The sequence below is a fragment of the Tachysurus fulvidraco genome, chromosome 12 (assembly GCF_022655615.1).
Source record: "Tachysurus fulvidraco isolate hzauxx_2018 chromosome 12, HZAU_PFXX_2.0, whole genome shotgun sequence".
Lineage (NCBI taxonomy): Eukaryota > Metazoa > Chordata > Actinopteri > Siluriformes > Bagridae > Tachysurus > Tachysurus fulvidraco.
In genome coordinates, this window is record NC_062529.1 from 8,021,039 (window position 1) to 8,047,218 (window position 26,180).

The 26,180-nt window shown below is 38.5% G+C and overlaps 2 protein-coding genes across 2 annotated transcripts; both read right to left on the reverse strand.

The window, feature by feature from the left end:
• Positions 1-1,280: 1,280 nt before the first annotated feature.
• On the reverse strand, positions 1,281-11,480 carry dhx32b (DEAH (Asp-Glu-Ala-His) box polypeptide 32b). The gene is made up of 11 exons (XM_027172097.2): positions 11,037-11,480; positions 10,545-10,738; positions 9,427-9,805; positions 8,713-8,946; positions 8,546-8,639; positions 8,320-8,469; positions 7,180-7,371; positions 5,288-5,428; positions 4,459-4,649; positions 3,739-3,929; positions 1,281-1,930 (listed from the first exon to the last, which is right to left on the reverse strand). The coding sequence occupies exons 1-11, from the start codon at positions 11,259-11,261 to the stop codon at positions 1,750-1,752; spliced, it is 2,172 nt and encodes a 723-aa protein (XP_027027898.1). The 5' UTR covers positions 11,262-11,480; the 3' UTR covers positions 1,281-1,749.
• Positions 11,481-16,299: 4,819 nt separating this feature from the next.
• On the reverse strand, positions 16,300-25,521 carry znf839 (zinc finger protein 839). Its single transcript, XM_027172618.2, has 7 exons — positions 24,332-25,521; positions 22,202-23,119; positions 21,861-22,049; positions 21,526-21,618; positions 19,833-19,979; positions 18,909-19,025; positions 16,300-17,696 (listed from the first exon to the last, which is right to left on the reverse strand). Exons 1-7 carry the CDS (start codon positions 25,208-25,210, stop codon positions 17,016-17,018), a joined length of 3,024 nt encoding a protein of 1,007 aa, XP_027028419.1. The 5' UTR covers positions 25,211-25,521; the 3' UTR covers positions 16,300-17,015.
• Between the last annotated feature and the right edge of the window lie 659 nt (positions 25,522-26,180).

Genomic DNA, 26,180 nt, shown 5'->3' on the forward strand with positions numbered 1-26,180 from the left:
TGTCACTTTTTTCCCTCTGCTCCCAGAGATCCCCATCACCGCATCTACTGTAACAGTTAAACCACAGAGTATAGCATTGCTGTCATCCTTTAGTCTGGCCACCAACACGGACAGTTACACTTTAACCGCTCCATACGGATTCATATTCAGTACAGGATTCAAGAGAATTGTCACATAGCTGAACGCAGACTTACACCGAAGTTGTTAAGATATTCAAACAACAAACATCCAAGAAAATGTGCACATATGATGTACACTCAGAAACGACTTTTCTTTTCTAGCCTCCCCACTCAGCCATCTGGATGCGTGCTTGTGATTAGGATCCGTGTGTGTGTGTGTGTGGGGGGGGGGGGGGGGGTGTGTGTGGGTGGGTGTGCGTGTGAGCAGCTGTGCACAACATTATAGTTACACAACACTAGAACTCAGACAACGCAATGAAGAAAAAAGAAAACTTTGCAGTGTTTTCCCATAACGTTCTGTGAAAATATTTTCACTCTATTAAAACACCAAAAATAACCAAATCTAAAATATTAAACTGCAGCTTCTATTTGCATAGTACAAACTCTTTGAGTTAAGGGACTTTTGCAGTATTAAGCACGTTAGCAAACGTGTGCCAGCTTTTTCCCTCTCACTTGCTATCTGCAGAACCAAATCCCTTCTGGATCAAGACTCCAAACCTTGTATCCAATGTTTAAACTTTGAAGTGAGTTTAGTCCTCTTGAATTAATGCAATCTGTAAAATGAATGTATACATTATGAACATTTGTAAACTGGCACTTTCATACTGTTCTAATAAAAAATAAAACACACCAGGACACGTTATTGGCCAGTAATCAACGTTATTTAAAATTACATTACTACATTCTTGGTTTTACACCACAATATGTAATTAAACAGATACACATCATACTTTCTATCTGCTTATAGTTAAGCTTAATAGTGTGAAAGAAGTTAGATAGGATTATCATCCTGGAGAACCTGGAACACTGGGTGCGGTCCATTGCAGGACATCACACACATATATAATTAAACTGATTAACATATATAGGGAATTTCAGCATAGCCAGTCTGCCTATCTGCTTGTTTCTACACAGTGGGAGGAAACCCATGCAAACAGAGTTACTATGTGAAACAGCACAGACAGTAACTCAAGGCAAGATCGACACAGGGACCCTGGTATCATATTCTTAATCTCTTATATTATATAACCTTCTTTGAATGATTGCTGTAATGAAATATTAATCAACACATTCTGATAAGAACTGAGAACTCGACAGCACTGTGGTATAAAGTGGTTTATTATTACAGTGCAATTAAACAACATTATTAGCTGAGCAGATAAATACATAAATGAATTGGTTCACAGAACATGAGACATACATATTAATTGAATCTCCATTTTTAGTGTCATTGACAATAAACCCTGTATCTAATACTGTTGACAAGAACAACATTGTAGTTTTTATTCAAAAAGCATAATCGCAAGCTTTACTAGATCTCATTCCAGTCACTAGTTACACATACAGCTATCTGCTGCAAGCACTGCATAGCAGTATTTAAATACATGTTTATACTTATCAGTTAATCTCACAGCATTACTTTAAACTAAGATGCTGATTCTAGACATTCATATATTATTACTTCAAACTATCTTGAGTTCAGCCATATACTGTTGCATCACTACACAAGTGATTTAAACCCTGTATGTTTTTTACCCTGTTTTTGAGGCTATGGTGTGATACACCCTGCTCACTGTATGACACAGCGCTCGTAGGACTGTTCCTCACTGGTGCTGTTGTTGAAGGTTTGTGCTTTATTCTTGCCTTCCCCTGGTGCTGCTGAGCCATGCATTATAACATGCTGAAGTATGTCTTTACTCTCACTAGAGGGCAGGTTGTAAAAGAAATATTGAGGGGTCATCTGGATGAACCTGGTCAAGAAACAAGGACAGTCAGAAAAAAACTTAGTAATGATGAGATAATGTTATCTACAGTATATAAGATAATTGCTTGACGATGCAACTCCCTGAAAACTGTTCTTTCTTCACTATGTCAACACATTTTTCTCTAGATTTTACTTTGGTTCATCCTGTAACGGTTTTCCTACACATGTTCGAAGGAGTTCTCACACGCACACGCTCACACAGAACACTTAGAGATGCCAGTCGAACTACCACACATGTCTCTGGGCCAGGAAACTGGTAGCCAGAGGAAACCCCAAGAGCATGAAGAGAATATGCAAATTGTGCACATATACAGGGTAGAGGCAGGAAATTACTGACATTTGCAAAACTGACATTACTGACAGCAGCACTATTCACTGTCTCCCAGATGATGATGGGTTTGAGTCTGGTTCTGCTCAAGGTTTCTTCCTCACATCATCTCAGGGAGATTTGCTTGCCACCCTTACCTCTGGCTTGCTCATTACTCACTCACTCACTTTCTACCGCTTATCCGAACTTCTCGGGTCACAGGGAGCCTGTGCCTATCTCAGGCGTCATCGGGCATCGAGGCAGGATACACCCTGGACAGAGTGCCAACCCATCACAGGGCACACACACTCTCATTCACTCAAACATTCACACACTACGGACAATTTTCCAGAGATGCCAATCAACCTAATCAATGTATGTCTTTGGACTGGGGGAGGAAACCGGAGTACCCGGAGGAAACCCTGAGGCAGGGGGAGAACATGCAAACTCCACACACACAAGGCGGAGGCGGGAATCGAACCCCGACCCTGGAGGTGTGAGGCGAACGTGCTAATCACTTATATCGTATCGTATCGTATCATATCATATCATATCATATCATATCATATCATATTATATTATATTATTTTTTTCGACAATACAATACATAATGTAATAAAATGTTTTTCTATACTTTTCAAATTCTTACATTATTCTTAAAAGCACAGGACGGTTTTGTCCACAGTGGGTCGCTGTTCCTGAATTTAAAGCGGGGGCGGGTGTCGTTTTTAAAATCTGATTGGTCGCGCCTCTTAGCGCAACAGTAAACCCTGGAATTTAATTGGCCCACAAATAACAGCGTTACTGGGTGTGTCAGGGATTTGCCTGTTTTCGTTTACCAAAGACATGGAAGAAAAGTCTGTTGACACTACATAGGATTATAATTTTATTGCACAAAAGTCAGTACACACTTAAAAACATTTAAATCACTATTTTAGTATTAATGTAAGGAAATGAAAGTTTTGAGAAGACTCTGCACATGTACTCTTGGACCACTAGTATTTAAAGAACTAGACACTAAAACATACCCTGTTTTCATTTTGATGAAATTTCCTTTTTACTTCATTTCCTTTACCTCCTTTTACCTTATATACAATTTATACACTACACTTCAACTGTATAAAAAGGAGACTTTTTCTTTTCATTCATAGCTGTTGCAGTGGGGTTAGGAAAAGTGTGTTATGTACGTTAAGAGTTTCTCTAATGTTTTGAATACAGTAAGAAATGAAACATCATTTCAGTTGTCAATGTCACAATGCTATGAAAACTGCAAAAAAAAATGGCTATAAGGAGCAAATCTGATTGTTGCACGAACTACGTTGCAAGTACTGGCTTGGAATAAAGTGAGTAAAGGTCTTAAAGGTTTGGAAAATGAAAGAGTTTATTGACACAACAGCAATCGCCACATGTATAAATGCTGACTATTTTACTAATATCTGTTCTATTAAACAAAAAAACAGGATTAAAGCTTTAGAAGCTGCACTTACTCGTCTGCTGAAATCTGGGTCACGGTTCTGATGCAGTTATTCTCAGACAGCGTATGCTTGTGATATACAACCCACTCAGGAAGTTTTGGCTTGGATGACTCGATTCCATAGACAGAGAGAGGATAAATCTCAGCGACATGCTTGTGAGTAAGTATGAAGTAATTCCCTGTCCCACTGATGTCCCTGGCCACCTGAGATATCAGAGAGCAAGTACAAAACATAATGCTTTAAATGTGGTTAGGTTACATTAGGTTACTGGTTTATTTGGAAAGTAAAGTTCAGCATCAAAAACAAGCATGCAGCTAAATTCAAAGCAAATTATTCAAAAAAAATCATTAAAACATATTAAAAATGTATTAATAACTAAATGAAAACAAAAATTATTGCAGCCGAAATGAATTCAATGAAATGAGGGGTGAATTAATTTATGTTTTCTGAGTAACAGTTGTGACTAAGTATACGTATCTTGTACTAATATGTACTAATATTAATATACTCATTTTATTATTTAAGTAGATTAACATCCACAGTGACATCAACTGTGACATCAACTGTGACATCTGAGAACGACCCAGACTTCCCCCAGCTCCAAGCAGAACCGAACAGAACTCACCTTCTAGCCTGTTATAACCTGTTTATCTAAACAAACAACTGTCTGCCTTATTATTATTATTATTATTATTATTATTATTATTATTATTATTATATTAATGGCTGTACCTGCATGAAGAAGCCAGATAGCAGAGCCTTTTTGATGTTCATGACGTTTGTCTTGGAGCCAAAGGCTGGAGAAGACACTGGCAGCTCTAACCGTTTCAGAATCTCAGTGAGCTCTGTTCGAACTGCATCAGCCATCTGAAGAGCACTTAAACTCAGGAAATGCTCATTACACCAGCGCTCTGTGCCGCGATCTAGGGGACGAATCAAACTCCAAAAGTGAACTCATGAGGCTGCTTACATGTTTAACAAAGACAAAAGTTACAATCGATGATGTGGTGATTTTTATTTAACATTTATGAGGAGTCTTGAGTGTCAGCACTTCATAACAGTCAGGATGCTTTGCAATATTCCTTAGAATGGGAAAGGGTTCAGAACAGAGGAGTTTATACTTTTTGCTTTCTCTCTAAAATGACAAGGTACATTTCTGATCGAATGGCAGCAAACTATGGGATATTTGTTCCATGATTACATGGTATAAGATTTAATTGTCTAAGTCCGATTCAAAGTGTGTTTTGGCTTATTCATGATCCCAGGATGTAAATCAATGGCCTTACTTTACTCATTAATGAATCCAGAAATCCACACCTCCTAGTATTTAGGTATTAGTATTAGGTCAACTAAGACTGCACCCATACTGTGGAAGACTGACCACCCCTGGACTAAGCGATTACAGGAAATTACTTAATTTGTTCATTATATAAAGTCTTGTAAATTTTAGTTATGTCAAGATTGTGACCTAGAACACAGTGCTACTTGTGCTTCTACTAGCTGATATAGTCTGTAGGTTTGAATACATATTGGCATTTTGCTGTTCTGATCCATGACTTACACGAGCTATGCTGGCTCTGTTTGTAGGCATTGTACAGATTGATGAGGGTGAAGTGGTCTCCTTCAGTGTGATAGAAACTCTGATGGCACTTGAAAGCCTGCTGTTTGAACTCCACAGTAGGGACCAAGAAACAGCTTGGAGCTGAGAGATACACAAAGAGAAAGATAAAAGATACAGAATGGCGTTTATTAAGCACTATCATATCAGATATACATGAATACAGCTCAAAAATTAGCCTTTTGTAACTGAGATGGAAGCATTAGGATGAACGTGTTACACAAGTTAATTGCGGTGGGATGGTGGTGGGGGGTTCAAATATTATATGATGCTTGTGTGTGTGTGTGGGGGGGGGGGGGTTGTGTGTGTGTTTAAAGATATGAAATGATTTTTGTTTATATCACTACAAAATTTTCAGCTTTTAGTTCAGCAAAAAAGATAAAAATATATGACTATTACAATAATAAAGAGTTGTGCTGCATTACAGACAAGGGAATTAAATACATCAGAATATCAGAAAGATTATTTGCAAATTTTTTGTCAATATTAACTCTCCAAGTCTCTAATTTATTTGATCTTACCTTTGTATACGAGCTATTCATAGCTCCAAAGAAATTACATAGATGAATGCATTAAATAAATTACACTCATATGAATGCATTAATGCACTAGCTCTGAACATCACAAAGTCTATGGCCAATGTTCTCACGGTGGAAGGGATCGCATACTCATTCTCCTTAACACTCACAGTGTCAATCACAGGAGTCTGTGAGCTCAAGTATACAGAATAGGACAGATAAAGCATTCTTCTGAGTATGTTATGCTGCCCTGTGACGCAGTTGTGTATCGGCTCATATGGCATAGGAGTTCAGTTAGCATTATAAAATATAGCTTCAGTTCCAAAATGTCAAGTCATTTTAAAACCTTTGATATATGCACACACTGGATTTAAACCAATAACCAATAATAATTTATTCCTATAACACTTGTATTTTGAATTGCTTAATCCATAAGATACCTTAACCATTTCTTGTTATGTGACCAAAGCTTATTGTGTTGCAGAATAGCTGTTTATTTTGAACATCATTAATAATAATGAATTCATTGATTTTTGGAATGTTTCAGAAAGTAAAGCATTAATATAAATGAAGAAAAACATACATGTTATTTAATAACTAAAAAAATTGTTAGCATTGACAAATGGGGAATAAAAACTTTCAGGGCCACCCAGTCATTGATTATCTCGCTTTTTTAAAATCCATATAAGCTTGGCATACCAGCAGATGTCTCCTTCCCGTGACTTCTACGCACTTATTTATACCGATTGTCTTGCATCTGTATTTTTTTGTTTTTGCTGAGTCCTTGTCTCGTTTGTTGTGTTTATGGTCCTGTTTTCCTGTTTTTTGTGTTCCCATGTATTGTTGTTTCTGTTTCTAGCCATTTAGTTTTTCCCCTTCTATATTATCCCTACATTTGGGTATTTTTGTCCTTGAAGACACTCTCGGTTCCCTGACATAGATAAGCTCTCAGCAATTGTGAAGTCTTGCCAAATTCTGAGAACTAGTCTTTGGATTTGCTCTTTTGACTGGACTGTTTTTGAACTTTTGTGCCCCATTTGGATGCTCATTTTGTATTAAGTATTGGATTTTTATTAATAACAAGACAAAATCACATAGAATCTCATATCCTGTTCGTTACAGAGACAAAAGACTGACAAAATATGACAAGCATCTGTTTTATGCTATGATATAAATGCTTTACAATAATACAAAGGATTTACTGTATGTTGTCTAATGAAACCCAGTGACAATAAGAAATAATAAACAGGTAGTGGAAATAAGTAAGGGATGTAGTCATTGGGCCTCATTTCACAGATTAAAAAAAGAGGAAATTACCTGTTAGCATGGCAGCAATGGTGAGCACCTCACTCACGCAGTCAAATTCACAGGAAGCTAGAAGAGTCTTAGCCATCTGGGGCTCCAGAGGAATTTCAGACATTATTATTCCAATCTCTGACAGATTGCCATCGTTATCCAGAGCCGCTAAGTAGTCCAGCTCTTCTAAAGCCTGCATGAGGCCCTCAGGGTCTGCAAGTGGATCAAATATGTTCTATAAGCAATTCTATCCATGTTAGCCTATAATCCTACAAAATCCTTAAACAGTGGCACAACTTCTTTATGGAAAAGTATTCCGTGAACAAATCTTTTGCATGGTGTCTGACAATGAGAATGAAAGAGACCTCATATTAGATACAGTACAATGACTGCAGTTTTCATACAATGTGTTAAATTGAATCTCAACACCTCCTAGGCTTGCAGTCCATCGTAACTGCATACTTTTTGAACAGACTTTCTCCTGTCTCTTTTTTACTAATGATGTGCACGTGGATGTTCAGCTCCAGGCATACAGAAGTGGGTCATCTTTTAAACAAAGAGGGCAGTGAGAGCGTTCATGGTTCAGCTAGACATCCAGTAATATGGCCGGTGGCCTCTGTGCTTGACCTGTGGGCCAAGAGGAACCTGGCTGACCCTAGCTAGCACATGCAGAGGAAAGAAATCAGCTTATTCTTGTTAAACTCTGACAGAAGCAGATTTTTCTCAGTGAATAAACACCATACGTCCTAACAAAGTATCCTCTGCACTAATAAATATCAGGCTAAGACATACATACATTTTCTGACAAACATAAAAAACGTACCTCAGTAGACAGGATAGCTCTGTGCTAACATAATCAATAAAGCATGGATGTTTAGAACTGATAATATAGTGTATATATATAGATTTCCACGCAATTTCCACGTATCTCTCTCTTATGTGTTTACTCAATAGAAGTGTCACAAAATTAACATAAATACAGGCCAGTACATATATTTACTGTTAATATACTGTTAATATACAGGTCAGCAACAGGTCATAATAATAAATACCACAGATGATGGAAACTTTGTAGAAAGAATATACTTGATCTATGGCTGCATCATGGGATTTGCAGATATGGCATGTTTGTAAGTGTGTATGGCTGAGAGTGTGTCTCACCTGGTCTATCGATGAAATCACAGTGACCCAACCCAGCGATTTCCATCCTCTTAAGGAAAAGCACAGTGGAAGTGATGTCAGACTCCAGGATGTGAGGCACATTCTCAGTTGGAAGTGGCGTATTCTCCAGGTACAAACGGAAACACTTCCCTACAAGTTGCACCGCTCATATTAAACAGGAATGAGAATAAACTGTTGAATAAATTTGTTTTATTCACTTACTTACCTGTTGGACCAATCAGCTGTTTGCGGCATTCGGCTTGGCTTTTGCTAATTGGTTGAATAACAGTAGAACTAGCTCTGATTCTAGGGTTATAGACCTGTGAAAGAATCAATCAAATATCAATCCAATCAATATGCAGTCAACAATTTAACTGTGAAATTAGCACATACATATCTTTTTTGTACTCCAGCATCAATGATGAAGCAAATGGAATACATGGCCCAGAATAGATCTTCAGTTGGACCGCAAGTGAGGTAGACTCTCCTGCACCTGCACTCCTCCTCTGTAAGCACAGGCAGATTGTCCTTCTGCTCTGGACAGACCGACAAGGGCATGAGCTCCCCTTGTGAAGAAGCTACCCTGGCCCCTTCCCGCTTCAAGATGGCATGAGCACATTCAATCTCCTTCAAGAAAGAGAAAGAATGATTATGTAAGGAGACACTGATATATTAAAATATTACCATTTGCACTTGTACTCATTTGAATAGATGCCAAGAAACCTAGAAAAGCAAATATATAAAACACATTCTTCTCAACTCGTTTTTGTTTTGCAGATTCTACTCAGGATAAATAAGAGACTCATAAGACATCAGACAGTTGATGAGTGCACACAGTAGTAAAAATTAAGCGTATGGAAACCTTTTAACTGGTTCAGTTGTATAAAAAGGTATTACTGTGTCTTGTGGACTATTCGTTAACGTCAGTTATAGGAAATAACTTATTCAGTGCAGTACTACATAAAAAAATCTTTTTATTTTTGAAGCTTCTTAACATTTTGCAGATAAGGCAAGGCTTATTATTTATCCAATTGTAGACACACAAGCTTTTTTAATCACTACTGGGTCTACTAAATAAATTTCATAAGTAAATAAATATCATCTTACTTGCTCAGTAGCCAAAAACACTACAATATCTCCATGCTCTTGAGACTGATGGATTTCCATAACCAACTGTAGAGAGGCGTACAAATAGTCTTTCACACCTTCCCTCCCGGTGCCATACACTATTTCAGTTGGTTGTTCTGCCTCAAGCTGGATCAAGGGCACGTTTCTGTAATGGTGTAGCAGCTTGTCAGAGGACTGAGGTGCAGTAAGGATGACCAGACGGAGCTCAGGCCGTGCCAACAGCACATCTTTGAGCAGGCCGAGCAGGAGGTCTGTGCTGACCGTGCGCTCCTGAACCTGATCGATCAAAACCACACCATACTGCTCCAGCAGAGGGTCTGACATCATCTCACAAAGCAGCATGTCATCAGTACAGTACCTAAAAGGGATTAATTACCAATTTTAACATACAATAAAAACACAGATAATTAGTGACATTGATGTTATGATAGACGCTATGCCGGTGTGTATCCACACTGTGATACAATTTAATTGGTCTTCTTTTCGTTATTTCAGTGCAGATGTATTCAAATTTAACCTATTCTCAAAAGGAGCTTGAGCACATCAACATCAATCTTAGCAAGTCATACACATAAAGACACAATGGAAGTCTTTCATGTGTCTTTACACAAGCCCTAAACTATAACTAACATACAAACAAAAACTAAAATCAGACAAAGTAACAAATGAAAAGTATCTGGCCCACCAAGCACTTGACATGAAAACAAGTCTAATGAAGCAGACCGGGCATTCTCTGATGGTCATTTACTCAGGTAATGACTGAGGTCAGTGTTTTCATTAAGTCTGCTCCTCTCAGCTGTTCAAATCATAGTCATTGTTTGCAAGACTGACTAACAACCACTCTAAAGGCACCGCCGGAGCATATGTATTGTGTGGGGGCATGGCAGCTGTGGAAGGGGACCCCAAAATTAATTCTGTGGGCCTTTTGTTATCTTTTCTTAGCAAGGCAGACGACTATGAAAGGACGTGTGCAGGGGGGGAAGGGGATGCTGATGAATATGTGCAGGGGGAAGTGAACTGAATACAAAAGAAACATCAGCAAAAACATTTTAGGCCAAAAACAAAAAAAACGCATATAGTAAAATAATGTGAAGTACCTAAGCACCGTGTCAGCAGCGCAGCAGTTCTGGAAAGGGATGACGTATCCCACTTCATGGCCGATGTTCACGTCCATTTCATCTGCCACACGGAGGGCGAGATCCACTGTGGTCTGCCTGTGGATCTGAGTGCACACCACCATGCCGTGCCGGTACTGCACAGACAAGCAGAACTCTGCACACCACTGTGGGATCTGCAAAAGGTGGATATAGACACACACGAACTTCTTAGTTTGATTTACTAAATAAGAATCACGTGGTGCATTTCAGTAAAATTAGATTTGACAGTACTGATAGTTTTCTGAGTCCCTGATTTTTTTAGATATCAGCTGATAATTTGCCAGAAAATACTAAAGACTACATGCTCAAGACTGTCATAGATGTAGGCTACAGGTTCATTTTAAGTTAGAGAATATATATATATATATATATATATATATATATATATATATATATATATATATATATATATATAAACATGGAAAGACTTACCTGAGTACTTTGCCCAGTTTTTGCTGTACCACTGATAATCACAAGTTGGTTATTAGTGATATAGTCCATGAACTCACATTTCTCTCCCCAAACTGGAAGAGCTTTTCTCTCCTTTAGCAGTGTATAATACCGTGAGGAAAAAGGAAGACCGTCAAACTGGTTGAACTGAAGAATCTCATTACATCCCCAGTCTTGATTTACAGCTCTGTCTGCAGTTATCTCCATATCCCGCGCCTTTAATTTCTTCAAGCTCCGTTATGGTTTAAAAACCAGCAAAACAGACATAAGAAGGTCAACACTAATTACCAACTATAAAATAACCATGAGTTCTATTTCAACTAATATATTATATATTATATGTATTATAATAACCCGCCGAAAACACGCGCAAACCCTGAAGCTCGCCACCTCAACAGATGTCTGCTGAGACCCGATGAAGCGCACAGACTCGGTCACGTGACCTCTTCACCCTCTTTCTTCTTCTAATAGATCAGAATGGCGACATCAGAAGTTTTAAATCTTTACTGGATATACGACCTTCCTGGATTTCCCAATTATTCCGACTATTATAGCAGTAAATCACGTCTCAAAATACAAAATAGGTAGAATATATACATATAAAATAAATGACACTCTGACACTGTTCTGGGTTCTCCTGTCAGCAATCCTCATGCAACAAAAATGTTTAAATGTCATATTTATTTGTGATTTAGTGGTTGCTTTGAGAATAGATCCATGTTTTGGTGGTGTTTTGAGTAGTCTATAATAATGTCACATTTGCCTGTGGGTCGTTTGGTTAGAAAGCTAGCGAGAATAAAATTAAAATAATTAAATTCTTCTTATTCTTTCATTTCATGTTTGCCCAGTTACAAGTCAACAGTTTTTGTGTTTATATTTTTGTTTTTTGTTTTTTGCTTCATTTCCCACATTGACTCTGCTCACCTGTTTTTATACTTTCCAATTAGCTAGCTACATTATTTGTGCTTCACTTTCTCTTTGTCAAGATTTTTACTGTAGTATTCCTAGTGTTTTATCGGTAGTATCACAGTTTGTTTATTTTATTTTTTTTTTACACCTGGTGAATAACTGTTGAAGTTTTTGTTTAATTTACCGCATTATAAGGTCACTCAAAAACTTTGGCTGCTTTTTTTTTTTTTTTTACACTAAATCATGCTTAGCAAAGTATTTTAATTACATTTGAAAAGTGTAGGCTGCTTTTGTCTAAGTGTTGTGTGTGTGTGTGTGTGTGTGTGTGTGTGTGTGTGTGTGTGTGTGTGTGTGTGTGTGTGTGTGTGTGTGTGTGTGTGTGTGTGAGGCCGTTGAGCCAGTCCTGTCTCTGCTGCCCTCCGAGGTAACTCGAGGTAATCACAGTATTTATTAGTCTGATGTAAAGATGTGAAAATTTTTAGAAGAGAAATGCGGTTGTAGATTTAGAGTTTTATATAATTGTCATTTGCAGGGATTCCCATATCATACCATCTCTGAGGACAATTTTACTGACATTCAGGTAATGGATTATTCGTTGTGGCTTCACAACATTGTGAACACAACACTGCTGCCTGCTAAACATCACCTGTCCTTCTGGTCACCAAACTTTTATTTATTTCCTAAAGCTTATCACAGGGTTGTTTTTACAGTAATGAAAGCAAGAGAAGGTTCGATGTATTATTACGAGACTGTTCTGATAGAAAGCACTTAGTGCAGTGTGTAATTGTGTTCACAATAAATTGTTCTCTCAAGGGAGAATCTGGGAAGGTTACAAAGTTCAGGGAGACGTCAGCCAACGAGCCACTTAAGGATTACATGGTAAATTTATTGCGGTGTCATGAAGCCAATATTGTAGATAGTAACTCTTGGAATTTTGTTTGTTATACATTTATGTGTCTGTAGTTTTAATTTGTGTTTGTTTTTATTTTTGTAATTTAACATCACACCTTCAAAAAGGTGGTCTGCACGTACCTGCATATGGCTGAAGGTGGGAGCAGGAGCATGTTCACTCCCCCCACAGTGACTCAGAGAGACATCAGGACTATGAGGTAATTCTAAGTTTCAGACCTGATGTGTATGTACATTTGCTGATTTTGCTCTGAATTTGAGGCTGTAAACATTTACTGTGTGCTTTTTAATGATTCATTGCTAATTTGTCTTGCAGGAGAGTGAGGAGAGCTTCACCCCAGAGGAGATGGAGGTGCCCTTTATTAGGTACAATCCTCTTTACAGTTTAATGGTGTAACAGTGTAGATGTATGTTTAATAACCTACAGTATAAGCATTTGCATCTCTTTTTTCTTAGTGAACATCTTAGAGACAAAGGGGTGACTGACATCGGCATGAAGCTGCGTGCTCTCCGTGTGGTGTTTGCCGTGAGTAAAACCTTTGTTCATCTGCTGTTATCACTCAGCTGAAGTCTACTTTAGTCCATTCTGCTTTAACTTATATTGTGTGCTGTCTTATATTCAGACTCCGCTTGCCAGCATCCACAACCAGAACTTCTTGTTCATTGTGGGAAAGAAGATTGTCATGCGTCTGGCAGCACTTAACAACCAGGTGACTTTAGAATGATGAAATTATGTAGTTGTTAAAAAAAAGAGAACGTGGTCATGAATAATTAAGGGAACTAATAATTAATATCAGTAGTTAATTTTGTGTTTTATAAAAGTCACAGCCTGGTACAAATTAAGGACATTCTTAAGATAAATATTCAAATAAAATGTACATGATGGAGTTAGCTCTGGGATATGCAGTAGTTGGAAATTTAGCCATGAAGTACATCATCTGTGTATCTTTATTGAAGTACTTAGAATATTCTTAAGCTTACATACTGTTTCTTGGGATTAAAATGAGTAGCCATGTGGAAAACTAGCCAGAGTGTTACAGAGATCTTTTTGTGTTAACAGGATGCAGGTTCTGTGCAGCAGGCCTACGAGGCTCTGATTCGGTTCCTGAGGAATCCGTCTAATCAGGAATCGATTAAAGCGGGTTTACGTAAGCTTATTTAACAGCTTATGTAACACGACAGATTTTGAAGTTATAGAAAATAGGAGTCCAATATGTTAAGCTAATTTCTTTTTATAACTTTTCTCCTCTGTGCAGGTCCACCATTACTTTCTGGACATCTTTCATGAGCTTCTTGTATTCGGCTATTTGAAAAGTGGCTCAACACCTGAGACAGTAAGCATCTTATCAGGAGATTTAAATGTGATGCTTGAACGTGTTTTAGAACATGGTCTATTTTTTATCTCATCTTGTTTCCCCATAATTTAAACCCTATATATCTATCATTTTTTCCATTAAAATTCAGCACAACACAAAATGTAATTTTCACTCCATACAAATCCTTTTTAAAGAATTTCAAAAACCTTATACATAATAAAGATATTAGATCTTTATAATCTTGGACAGTTTGTTTAATGCTCCACAATGTCAGAAATCTTTAAGATAGGGAATTGCACATTTACATTTATGCATCTGTTTTGGCCTGATCCGTGGGCTTTAATACAATTGAATTTGCGTTTCAATACAATTGAACAATAAGGCTTAACTCTTTCTTACTCTGGTTTCAGCTTCAAGCAATTTTCTACCTGCTGCCTGCTACAAAAACCCACCTCATCCTGTTCTGCTATCCCACACCTACCACCTCTTCTCACCCCATCCTACTACCCCAAATTTAGCCCTCATCCCAGCCTGTCCTGCCACTCTACATCTACCCTACTTTCCACCGTTGTCAACCCAACAGTTAAATATTCAGAGCTATCAATGTTATTAACAGAAATCTGTCACACGTATTCCAATAATTTGGAAAAAAAAAACATGTATCAAGATATAAATATCAGGAAATAACAGCTGAAATTCTGTTGTAGCATTTTGTATACATCTTTTGCTTTTAAATAGAAATGTCTGAGCCAAAGAGATGTATAAAAATTGTGTTACCTAAATTAAATTGCATACAATAAGCTATGAGGAAGATTGGCTCTAGAAAGCAAATCAGATTTTTGCATTGATTTATTATCTATCCTGTCCTCTGCAAAAATCTGTTTTTTTTCATGTCATATCTTGGGGCAAGTCATGGCCTAATTGTTAAGAGAGTCTGACTCGTAATCCTAAGGTTGTGGGTTCGAGACTTGGGCCGGCCACGACTGAGGTGCCCTTTAGCAAGGCTCCCCGGGCGCCGCAGCATAAATGGCTGCCCGCTGCTCCGGGTGTGTGTTCACGGTGTGTGTATGTTCACTGCTGTGTGTGCGCACTTTGGATGGGTCAAATGCAAAGAACGAATTCTGAGTATGGGTCACCATACTTAGCTGTACGTCACTTTCACTTTTTAAGTTTCTGCAAAAATCTGTGTGCAAAACTATAATCTACAGTACACTTTCCCGAGCATGTCAATGGAAAAGCCATTTGTCCAAAATAATTGTAGCTTTGTTAACGTGAGCTCCAATGTAAGGTAATGTTTTTGACAACAGACAAAGAAATGCAAACTGCACCTATCATTAAATGAATTTGAAAGATTTCTGAATTCTGAAAAAATTTCCACTGTGTTGGTTTTTGACACTCATTTTGAGTTAATGTACTTCTGTAAAATGGAGTCAAAATCACTTGAGCTACAAATGTGTTATTTTTAACATTTAATGGATTTCCTGTTCTTTATTGTCATATCTGTTATAACATTTTTGTTATAATGTGCATGTAATAAACTTGTTAGGAGAAAAAGTTTACTGTTCAGGTAAGACGCTAATTTGTATTGATAAAGAGCAAAGACATCTTGGCTAGATGGTTTAGACTTTTTAACCACAATAGGCACAGAAAGAGATTGTGGCCTCACTAAAGCTCTACACGATCATGGTGGTAAATGAAGAGTTTATCATTACAAATCTGTTAATCACTCTCCAGTATCATCCGGATGAGGACGGGTCACCATCACCTCTTGCTCATTAGGGATAAATATATTTTTTAAATCTCATTTTTATTCTGATTTTTTTAGATTATTTTAAAGCTGCTTTGCGACAACATCCATTGTTAAAAGTGCTATACAAATAAATCTGAATTGAACTGTAAATTACCAACATTGAATACATTAGAGAACACACCTACAAAGTATTTAAAAAAAAAAAAATTTCACTGGTTTGAAATTTGTTGCATTTGGGGCACGAAAACAGCTTATAGGAGGTTAAAGTGGAATCAGCTACCAGTAAAAGGCCCAAAAACAAAAAAGTCATTGCTTTTAAACACCGGTCAGTTATAGAATACAAAGCCCCGTTTCGCAAAGCTCAATCACAAATATTGGTTTAATGTCATCTGTTTATGTATCCTCTTCGTATTACAAATGTTGAGATGTCTGAAAAAACACAGTATGTCCAAAGATTATATAAAAAGTAATAAAATAGTGCTTTTTAAACAACTATTGAACTGGACAAACTACTATACAACATGTAACGATGGAACAAAAAGATAACCTGGGATTTTACACACTTAGGACATGTTTTTCCACTTGTTAACTTTTCGCTTCGTTCTGGACAATTTAATTACTTTTCCCATCAGAAAGAACTAAATGCACATTTTGAAGTCCATTAATCATCCTCGAGCAGTTTAAAACCAATACACATACAAAGAACAGTTCCTTGTTGCTTAAAGCAATGTAAACTAATAATTAAGTATTTCACACTGTTGTACTGTACATTTCTTCATAGTATACAGTATATAAACTACCGAGTCCTGCCATGGTTGTACTAGTAAGTGAAGACACGTAATGTTGGCATCGAAATGTGAAGGCATAAGGTCTATATAACCAAACGCTTACATTTTACAAACAAAAGACTGGATCGAAAACAATGCACAAAATCTGGAACAACGATAATAATACTTTGTTTTTACAAATATACAAAAATCTGCAATAAAAGGTTCCGGGGGGGTCATGCTGATAAGAGTTGTCTTGAAATGGTTGAGAAATGTCAAAAATGTTTCAGACGCTGGACTTTTACCACTCTCAAGTCTTTCTCTCAGTTTCGATGCCTAATAGAGCATGGACAGTCTCTAAAGGAACTCCTTCTGGAGCCTCGATGTGCACTGTACTGCCATCAGGCCCATTCACAATCACTATTCCCTTAGAAGCAAGTTCCTCAGCACTCTGTCGAACGAGGCCCTCTGCTGTTTGAATAAATACCGGGGTTCCTTCCTGAGCCTCAACAGACTGCATCACCACCTCGCTGACAACAGTTTCTACTAAAGATTCTGCCTCGGCCAAACCTTCGGTTTGTGAAGGGTTACCGTTTTCATCATTCAGCGTGATTTCCTTATCTGTTGTTTCTGAGCTCAGCACTTGTTCCAGCTGTTTCACCTGATCTGCGATGTCCATGCTCCCACTGCTCTCACTGTTGAGAACTTCTGAAAGCTCTCCGTCAGGGTCATATTGAGGTTTGCCAGCTTCAGGATCAAGAGGGCATTCTCCTGTGTCCATAGCTGCTTCTTCTGTCCTTGTTGCAGGCTCTGCATCAGTGTTCGCCAAGTTCTCTAAACGGGTCAGGACCACCTGTGGTTCCCGGAGCAGCATGGAGCCCTCATTAGCCGTGCGCTTCTCAATACCGTTCTGATTAACCACAGAATCGTTGTTTTCTCCACAGCAGTTTTCCATTTTAAACCTCTTTGCTGGAGGCAACGTCCTGGTATTCTAGAAATCAGAACAATCTGTGAGATTTCACATAAGGGCGAAAGACATAACTATATATTTGGTATCCATTTATATAGTTTCTAAGAGAGGACATAAGCCTAAAGAAGAAAATCTATTCATTGATTTGGAAATTGAGGAGTAGACAAATCAGTAGCCCAGGAACCCAGGATGAGCAGGTTACAGGTCTGAGTGCTCAGTTTTTCAGTTATTCAGTGGAAAAATAGAGTCAATCAGCTGCTAAAATAAGAATCAGTCTGTTTTCGGTCCAAAAATAAATAAATAAAAAAACCCTGCTACTTTATGATGTCTACATACTTTTTTCTTCACTTGAGTGTTTTAACGTAATGGTGTATGTATTTCCTGGTGACAAACATTTAGTTAAGAATGACCTTATTCTATTTATTCTTGAATCCATTGGCCTTCTAAAGTACATCTGCAGGTTTTACTGTACAAATCAATTAGTTTGTAAGTGAGGATAAAGACTATGGTTTAAAAAAAAAAAAAAAAAACACTACTCCACTAGATTATTAATTTACTGCTGGTAATATTGCATCCCTATACGATCCATATTTCTATTTTTGGTAGTAAATTACATCAGCTTCTACATTTTAGGTATGCTATAATTTAGTATAGTATAATTTATAACATAATATAATATAGTGCAGAATAACGTAGTGTTGTTTGGCATAGTATAGTAAAGTATTTTGTAATCCGTATGAAGTTAAGACGAAAAGGTATTTTCACACGTTCTATATTTGTTCTAGGAAAAGAGGGGGGAAAAAAAAAGGCCACACCTTTCATGATAAAGGGGACATGCACACTGTAAGCGTTACAATACTCTGACCAGTCCTAACTAATATCACCTAGCTATTGGTTAGCTTGATCATCAGTAACAAAGCTTAAATAAAGATATTTGTGGTAGCACAGCAATCATCATTTCAGAAAACTCATTACATTTCCCTCACTAACAAGATTCTGTTTGTTTTATCTGCTTGTCTCCCAGTTTGCAACCTAACTGATCATGTGATTCGAATTCCCATAGATTTACACAAAAAAAACAAGCGGCATGAAAGCACTGAAAGACATATGGCACTGAAAGCAATACAGACTGTATATACAGTATGCAGCTGTAACAATACAATAATTTGCTGAACAAAAAGCAGTTCCATCTTCAATGGTGATGTGTATCAGAAAATAAAACCAAAGATTCACCTCGATATTCCGTGGACTCTTTGCAGCTTGATTTCGTATCGTACACTGTTGTCCATTCGACGAGTTCAGGGGTGTTGATGCACTGGATGGATCAGTAAAACCCAGCGATTTTAAGACCTTCAGAGAGACAGAAGTCATTTTTATTTATCTAGTAACGTAACAATGTTTAACTGTAACAATTCAAAAACAGTTGCGCAAAGTAATAGGAAGAAAATCGTGGGAAGAAATGTGGAAGTAATTCCCATAAGAATATAAATACAATTACTAAAAGATGAATTTAGATTTAATTCGAAAAAAGCCAAGTGACATCTAGGGGTAGAATATTCTACAGCCTTGGTGCAAACAATACAGAAGCATGTCATGCTAAGGCCTCAACCAAGCTTTTAGAGTTTTTGGAGCTGAGTATTAAGAGAGGAGGTCCAGAATATATGAAGGGACCAGTCCTTTAAGTGCTTTAAACCCAACATTGGATCCTGTATGGGACAGTGCACACGGGCTCTAACCGGAGTGATGTAATGCTTTACAAAAGGGACAGAAGGTGACCGAAGATTCATAGATACTTCTCAACTTGTTTAACATCCTTTGTGACATCTCTCCATACTCAGAAAGCACTCAGAGGTCATTTGATAAACTGGTCATGTGTATAGAAGGGCAGAGAAAAAAAAGTCTGTTTTCTCTTCATACAATTTATGACCTCTTTCAGACACTCAGTGAGATGCAGTGAGATGAAAAGTATAAATTTGATAACGACAGGTTATCCAATAAAAGGTCTGTATGTTTATTAAAAAAAAAAAAAAAAAAACAGGTCCCTACAAGAAAGATCATTGTGCTCATGGTGGCAAAACATAAAACAATCACAGACTAACTGAAAAGGTTTTCTGACAGTAAAATGAAAATGAAAGTGTTTTATAACGAGTTACTTACATCCATATTGGTGACCTCTATAGCTGCTCGGGAAGCTGGTGAAATACTAAAGTGCTCCTGTGCCATCTTCTTCACCTGGCTGTGGAGCTGCTCAAATTCATGATATACACTGGGGAACTGCTGCTTGGACAAATGGCCATTTTCTACCTTCAGGTAAAGAAAATGTCAAATTAAACATCTAACACCACCCGCACAGTTTACTACTCAACTACATTGAACTTAATCCTATTGCAAATTTTACTACTTGTTCAAAATGCAGAAACTGAGCAAAAGGTTTTGAATCTTAAGAATGAAAGCGGTCACCTGTTATACCAGGGGTCGGCAACCTTAAACACTCAAAAAGCCATTCGGACCCGTTTCACACAGGAAAAAAAACACAAGGAGCCACAAAACCCTTTTAACATTTAAAATGAAGAGAACGCTGCATATATCTTTTTTTTTTTTACCTTTATGGAAAGGATAGAAAAAACTGCAGTGTGTTCATTTATGAAATCAATGAACTGCTAACAAGTAAACGCAACTTTATCTCTGCAAGCAAACAAAAATATTTTCAACAGTTTGAATTAACCTTAAGAAAAAAGACACTGGGTTGAAGGTTACTTTAAATGTTCAATGTCTAATTGAGTCCTCTTCGTATTCATGACCAGGGCTCTCAAGTTTTGAAGACAGGCAAGCGTGACATCTCCCAACATCCCCAACGCCAATTTTTTTCATTGGTTGTTGGGTTAAATCTTTTTCAGATAGTGCTATTTTCTGATTGGCTATTGTGTAGCCTTTTTTTGATTGGCTGATAAGCGTCAGGCTCGACGCGCTCGATTCCTGCTCGGTTCTATAGAGACAGCGGTGCGGACTGATACATTTTGGGCGCTGCGGCTTATTAAATATATGACAAATAGTCCAAAAGTTTTTCTGCGTGAGAAATACGATGTGTGGCAGGAGAGCGTGACAAAAGTCCCAAATGCGTGACTGTCACTCTCAATGCGTGACACTTAACAGCCTGCATGACATCAAAATTGTAACTTGCCAGCTGCAGCAAACCAAAACTGCGTCTGCTTCTGTGTCGGATTTCGCGAGTCGGCAGTTATGACGCATATTTTGAGCGACAAAAAAATTCAACACGGTTTATTTTAATGTTACAAGAGCATCACGATCTTAGAATTTAGAATTACATTTAAAAAAAAAAACTAACTAAAATAAAATACATTTAAATTAAATATTTATTTTCCAAATCTACAGGGAGCCGCAGCAGAGGGATGAAAGAGCCACTTGCGGCTCCGGAGCCGCGGGTTGCTGACCCCTGTGTTATACAGTAGCTAGTCAGTCCCTACAGGGGTTTGGCAAGCACACAAATTTATGCAAAGGTTTCCACAATTCAGCCAAAGTCCTCCTGAATGTGTGTGCCCAATAGGAGTGCGGGTATCGTAGAAAGTAATTACATGTGTGTTTTCACCTAATAGTAGTTTAAAAGAAACCGGTGCTTGCAATTTTGCTATTTATTGCTCGTTTTCCACAATAAAAGCACGGAGATAAAATATGAAGCATTTTTAACCACAACAGTCGTAAAAATAATGGCGTGCTATAATTGTGAGATTACACACAGCAGCTTGAATGCTCAATTTCTCGTTTTTTGGTTTAATCTAAATGTAGAGTGTAAATCTGTTATGTAAAGTGTAAAGTCATGCAAATTCTTTACCTTCATTAGCACAAATTCCCATACAGTCATGACCTTCGCCAGGCGTGGAAGAACAATCTCCATCAGGTCTTCATCGTCGTACTGCTGTATAAACTGTTGAGAGTGATCGGATATTAGATCGGATATTATCAGCGCTCAATATTTCTATCCTTAGGATTTTGGACCTTGCCCACTGACTCTAAGCAACTGTGATTTGTAGCACATTCATCAACATCCATACAGCTATTATAAGCCTTAAAAATGGCTGTGAACCAATTAGCCAGTGAAGTAAATCTACGACTGTCAGTTAATAGTGTTAAGGATGTTATGCAAGATTCCAGTTTAGTGAGCGCTACCTCTGTGAGTCGACTTCTCTGTCTCTGTGCCTGCTGCTCCAAAGTAAGTGCTGTTTGCTGTTTAGGTGGTCGACCCGGTCTTCCTCTCTTCGGTTTCCTTCCCAGCCTTTTGGGAAGAGTGGATTTCCCTGACCCCTTAGGTCTCCCAGGCCGTCGTGGAACAATCTGTCTTGTAGAATCTGCTTGCACCTGTTTACATTTCAACAGAAACAGGTCATGAATTTACCATGTTTATTGCTGTGCTGTGTCTGAGTTTCTTACAAAAAAGATATTTAGCAAATCTAAAGGGAAAATAAAGTTTCTTCTAGCTGTATGCACATGTGAAGAAGGGACATCTTAACCTTTTGAGTCGTGGCTTCCTTTGCAGGATTCGTCTTAGCTGCTTCAGTCGGTGTTTGCTCTTCTGTGGGTTTGGAGTCTTCTTTCGCAACTGGAGTTGATGTGTGACTTTTGTCGTGAGTTGGCTTAAGTTTATAGTGTCTGTTCAAACCAGCAAAGCCTATGTAGGACTTCTCGCATGTTTCACATTTAAAAGCTTTGCTGCGGAGGGACAAACCATCAACATCCGTCTTCTTCTTGCCCTCGATTCCCTCTTCGTCTTCCACGCTGATCTCAGAATAGTCATCAGAATCTGACTGATGACTCTCTGCCAAGTCCTCGGTTTTGATGAACTTGTAGTCCTTTACTTTATGCTTTGGTGGCCGAGACACTCGACCAGAGCGTGTCTGGATTTTCAAAGGCTTTTTCTGGCGACTCTTCGCTTTGGGTTTCTCTTTTTCAACGGCTGGAGCTGAAACCTTGGTTACCACTGTTGTGGCCTTAGAGGGCGGCGTTAATATTTTGGTGGTTGTAGATGAAACGCTAGTGGAAGGGGTTAAAATCAAGGTGGGGTGGATGGAGACTGCAGCTGGCTTGGCTGCAGGACTCTTTCCAGCAGTGGTAGAGTTAGAGGAAGAGGCAGGAGCTTGGACTTTATGCACAATCGGAACCGAAATGCTGCTAACCACGGGTGCTGGTTTCTGAAGGAGAAGTTGAATAGGTGGTTCTCCTGGATTCTGTAAGAAATATTGCTGCTGGCCAGGCACAGGTGTGATGTGGATAATCTGAGGAGTACTGACTGTGCCAACAGTGGAGACTTTCACCACAGACTGGCTTACTGGCAAGCTCTGCGACTGGAGGATGGTGATGGGAGCGGCCTGATGTTGTTTAATGTCCTGTTTTGGTGGAGCTTGCACTTGAATATGGATGGGTTCAGCTAGCTGGAGATTCAAAGACAAATATTTTAAAATGATTGTAATTATACAGTTAAAAATTAAAATGGAGACCATAAGTCTACACTGATTCATGGTTCATAATTGGTTGAACAAGTCTTTTTTCCGTTAAACCTAACACTAGGAAATGTATCTAACTTTTTAATACACAGCAAGTATTGGACACAGACTTCTGTGAATTCTGTATGAATTTACGTACTCACAGCCATGACAATAATCTGCACAGTGGAGCAAAATGTTCTTTCACACATAGCTCACAAGAGCATTTTACTAAGTAAGAGTTACTTAACAAAACCTTACATGCACATGGATTCAGTCAAGTAGGTCTAAAGAATTTGTGAAGCTTTGACCAGAGAATCAAGCCAACTGTTTATACAGAACGCTTAACCAACATGTCTGGGTTTGAACACTAGGTGCATGGATTTGAAGATAAATTTGGAAGGTGTTTTACCCTGCAGCCAAGGAGCTTCTTCCAGTCACCTTAAAATACTAGACTACTACTAGACTACTGATACATCATTTAAATCTGGAAAACTAAAAAAAAAACATCATGCATCTGAGTGAGTGACGATAAACATAAAAAAATAATTTCTGCATCTGTCTTTTTGACATAATTCTGATGTCATTTCTAAACTACAGTACATGACAATATGCGCTATAACATAAGGCTCAGATCTGCTGATCTGAAGGATCAAGTCTTTGCACTGCCATGATTATTACTAATTGGCTATTGAAGAGGACCATTAATCCTTAACCGCTGCAACGTTACACTGCACTCCGTTTCCTTCCTTTATGGGAGGGAGAGGATTTATGTACTTTACATATGTGGGGCAGCATGGTGACTCAGCAGGAAGTGCAAGTTCCCAGTTGGGGTTATTGTCTGACTGGATACACAAATTACCTCCCAAAAAAAAAAACATGGTAGCAGGGGTACTGGCTCCTGTAAATGTGTGTGTATGGTGCCCTGCAATGGACTGGTGTCACATTCATCGTGTTCTCTAAACCGTCTCTGTCGATACGTTCGATATGACCCTGACCAAGATAAAACATTTTCCAAAGATAAATGAATAAACGTACATTTCTAAACATCTTTTGGCCTCCATGAAGGATTAATGCACTGGGCACTTTGGGTCCTTTGCTTTTTCAGAGACCTTTGAGTGCAGTAGAGGGTGTGTAGTGCATGCTGTACAGGCCCCTTACCTTTTGAGGAATAGGCTGTGCTCCGTTTTGTGACTGATGCAGTGCCACTTGTTTGGCGACACTCTGCAGCTGCTGTGATGCGTTCTGCACAATGGTAAACGGCTGGGGCTGTAACGTAGCAGTCAGCTGTCCTGAAATGACATTTCCAGCCTCTAGAGTTATATACGAGGGAGTCTGTGCTTGGACGCTCCTCTGTAGGAGTTTAGGGGTCGCTGCTGTGTGGGAGCGGTTCAGCTCAGCTTGTGCGCGGACCTGCGACTTGTTAACGTGATCTATAACCTGTTGCACGTCAACACTAGATATTACTGCAGGTTTGGTGCTCTGGGCAGGTTTGGGTGCTGGTGCCGGGGTCAGTGTCTGACTCTGCTCGATCAGACGAGTCGCTTCGTTTCCGGTGACCTGAACGAGCTGCTGTTTGGAAAGCTGCTCCAGGAGCTGCTGCTGCTCCTCTACAGAAAGCCCAGAGCTCTCCACGAAACTCCCGTCAGGCTGCACGTAGATGATGGTAGTCGCGGGCCCGAGAGCACTCAGGAAATCGCTGCTGATTGTCGTGCACTCTGTCGCCACGGTGTCGTCTGCGTTATCACACGCTTGCACGTACGATGTTAGCACCTCGCCGCTCAATATGTCTCCAATCGATTCTGAAGATCCGTCAGCAGCTTTGGCGTCCGCGCTCGGTTCATTCTGTACGGTTACTAACCGCGACAGGCCTCGTTCACCGCCGCCTTCAGCGCTTACCACGAATTGAACACTGCCGGCTCCGTTTTCACACTGAATTTGAGAGCTAGTGGTGTCCGATACGTCCTTTTGAGACCCGCTCACACTTACAGGACTAACCTCGGGACAGTTCGTGTTACTCTCGTCTTCGTTGTCCGCCATTTTGATTATGGATGTAGCAGAAACAGTCCGAATCAAAACGTCCACGTAAAAGCTCTCGAATGGAGAACACGAAGCCACAGCCTGCTACAGTTTAAACTTTAAGCTGTGCACAAGTCATAGATTTGACCAAAATGTTTTGCCCAGCAAATGGAACAAATCTGTATAGGTTTGTAACAGTAACTAGGCAATAGACACTCGCATCCATGCTACAATGGCGAGGGGGTGGGCGGTGGATAATAACAAATGGCGTCATTTCCGTTTCCGGAATCTTTAACGTGGCATAATTTGCCTCTTGTCACCTGTGTGTTCACATTCACGTTGTATTAAACTTATAAGACACAGCTGGGCATAATTCCCTTGTGATGGTTTAGTACTAAAGAACGATATGCTTTAAATATAAAGTTAATATATAAATTTATTAAATCATTATTATTATTATTATTATTTTACACGTACCTTTTTTGGGTTATTTGTACTTTTATGAGGATATCGTATAAGTCTGTCATTTTACTCCTAACTAAGAAAAATTTACTTCGTTGTTTTAAAAATCATTTTTGTTTCGACCTGCAATCTGAATTAATATTTATTATATATAAATATATTTATATATATTTATGTCGGTATATATATATATACCGACATTTCGGTAGCCAATAAAAATATCTCATCTTAACGGACCAATTGTCTCCTGAAAGGGGTATTATGACTAATTCAAGCAAACGACACACAAACACATGGATTTTTAACTTGTTTACTCGGGACTTCTTTTACATTCTACGTAACACACCGGAACATCCTTCTTCATTATTTTTATTTATTATGGGTAATGTAGTGAATAAACACCAGAGCCTTAATATACAACATTATGGTCAGAAGACTTATTTGTGTCATGTTGTTTTATTTATTTATGTATTAATATGTTTAATGGTGTTGTTCTGTTATGCGACATGTTTATATACATGTTTATATT

Coding starts and splice junctions, on each gene's coding strand:
- dhx32b (XM_027172097.2), bottom strand. CDS start 11,261: ATGGAGATAACTGCAGACAGAGCTGTAAATCAAGACTGGGGATGTAAT. Junction 5,429..7,179: donor CATTGCTGCCATGCTAACAG/GTAATTTCCTCT, acceptor TGTATCTCTCAG/CTCCAAGCTGTTTCTTGGTC. Junction 4,650..5,287: donor ACAGAGCCAGCATAGCTCGT/GTAAGTCATGGA, acceptor TTCGTCCCCTAG/ATCGCGGCACAGAGCGCTGG.
- znf839 (XM_027172618.2), bottom strand. CDS start 25,210: ATGGCGGACAACGAAGACGAGAGTAACACGAACTGTCCCGAGGTTAGT. Junction 23,120..24,331: donor CACAGCCTATTCCTCAAAAG/GTAAGGGGCCTG, acceptor TTGAATCTCCAG/CTAGCTGAACCCATCCATAT. Junction 17,697..18,908: donor AGAGTCCACGGAATATCGAG/GTGAATCTTTGG, acceptor TCTGATTTCTAG/AATACCAGGACGTTGCCTCC.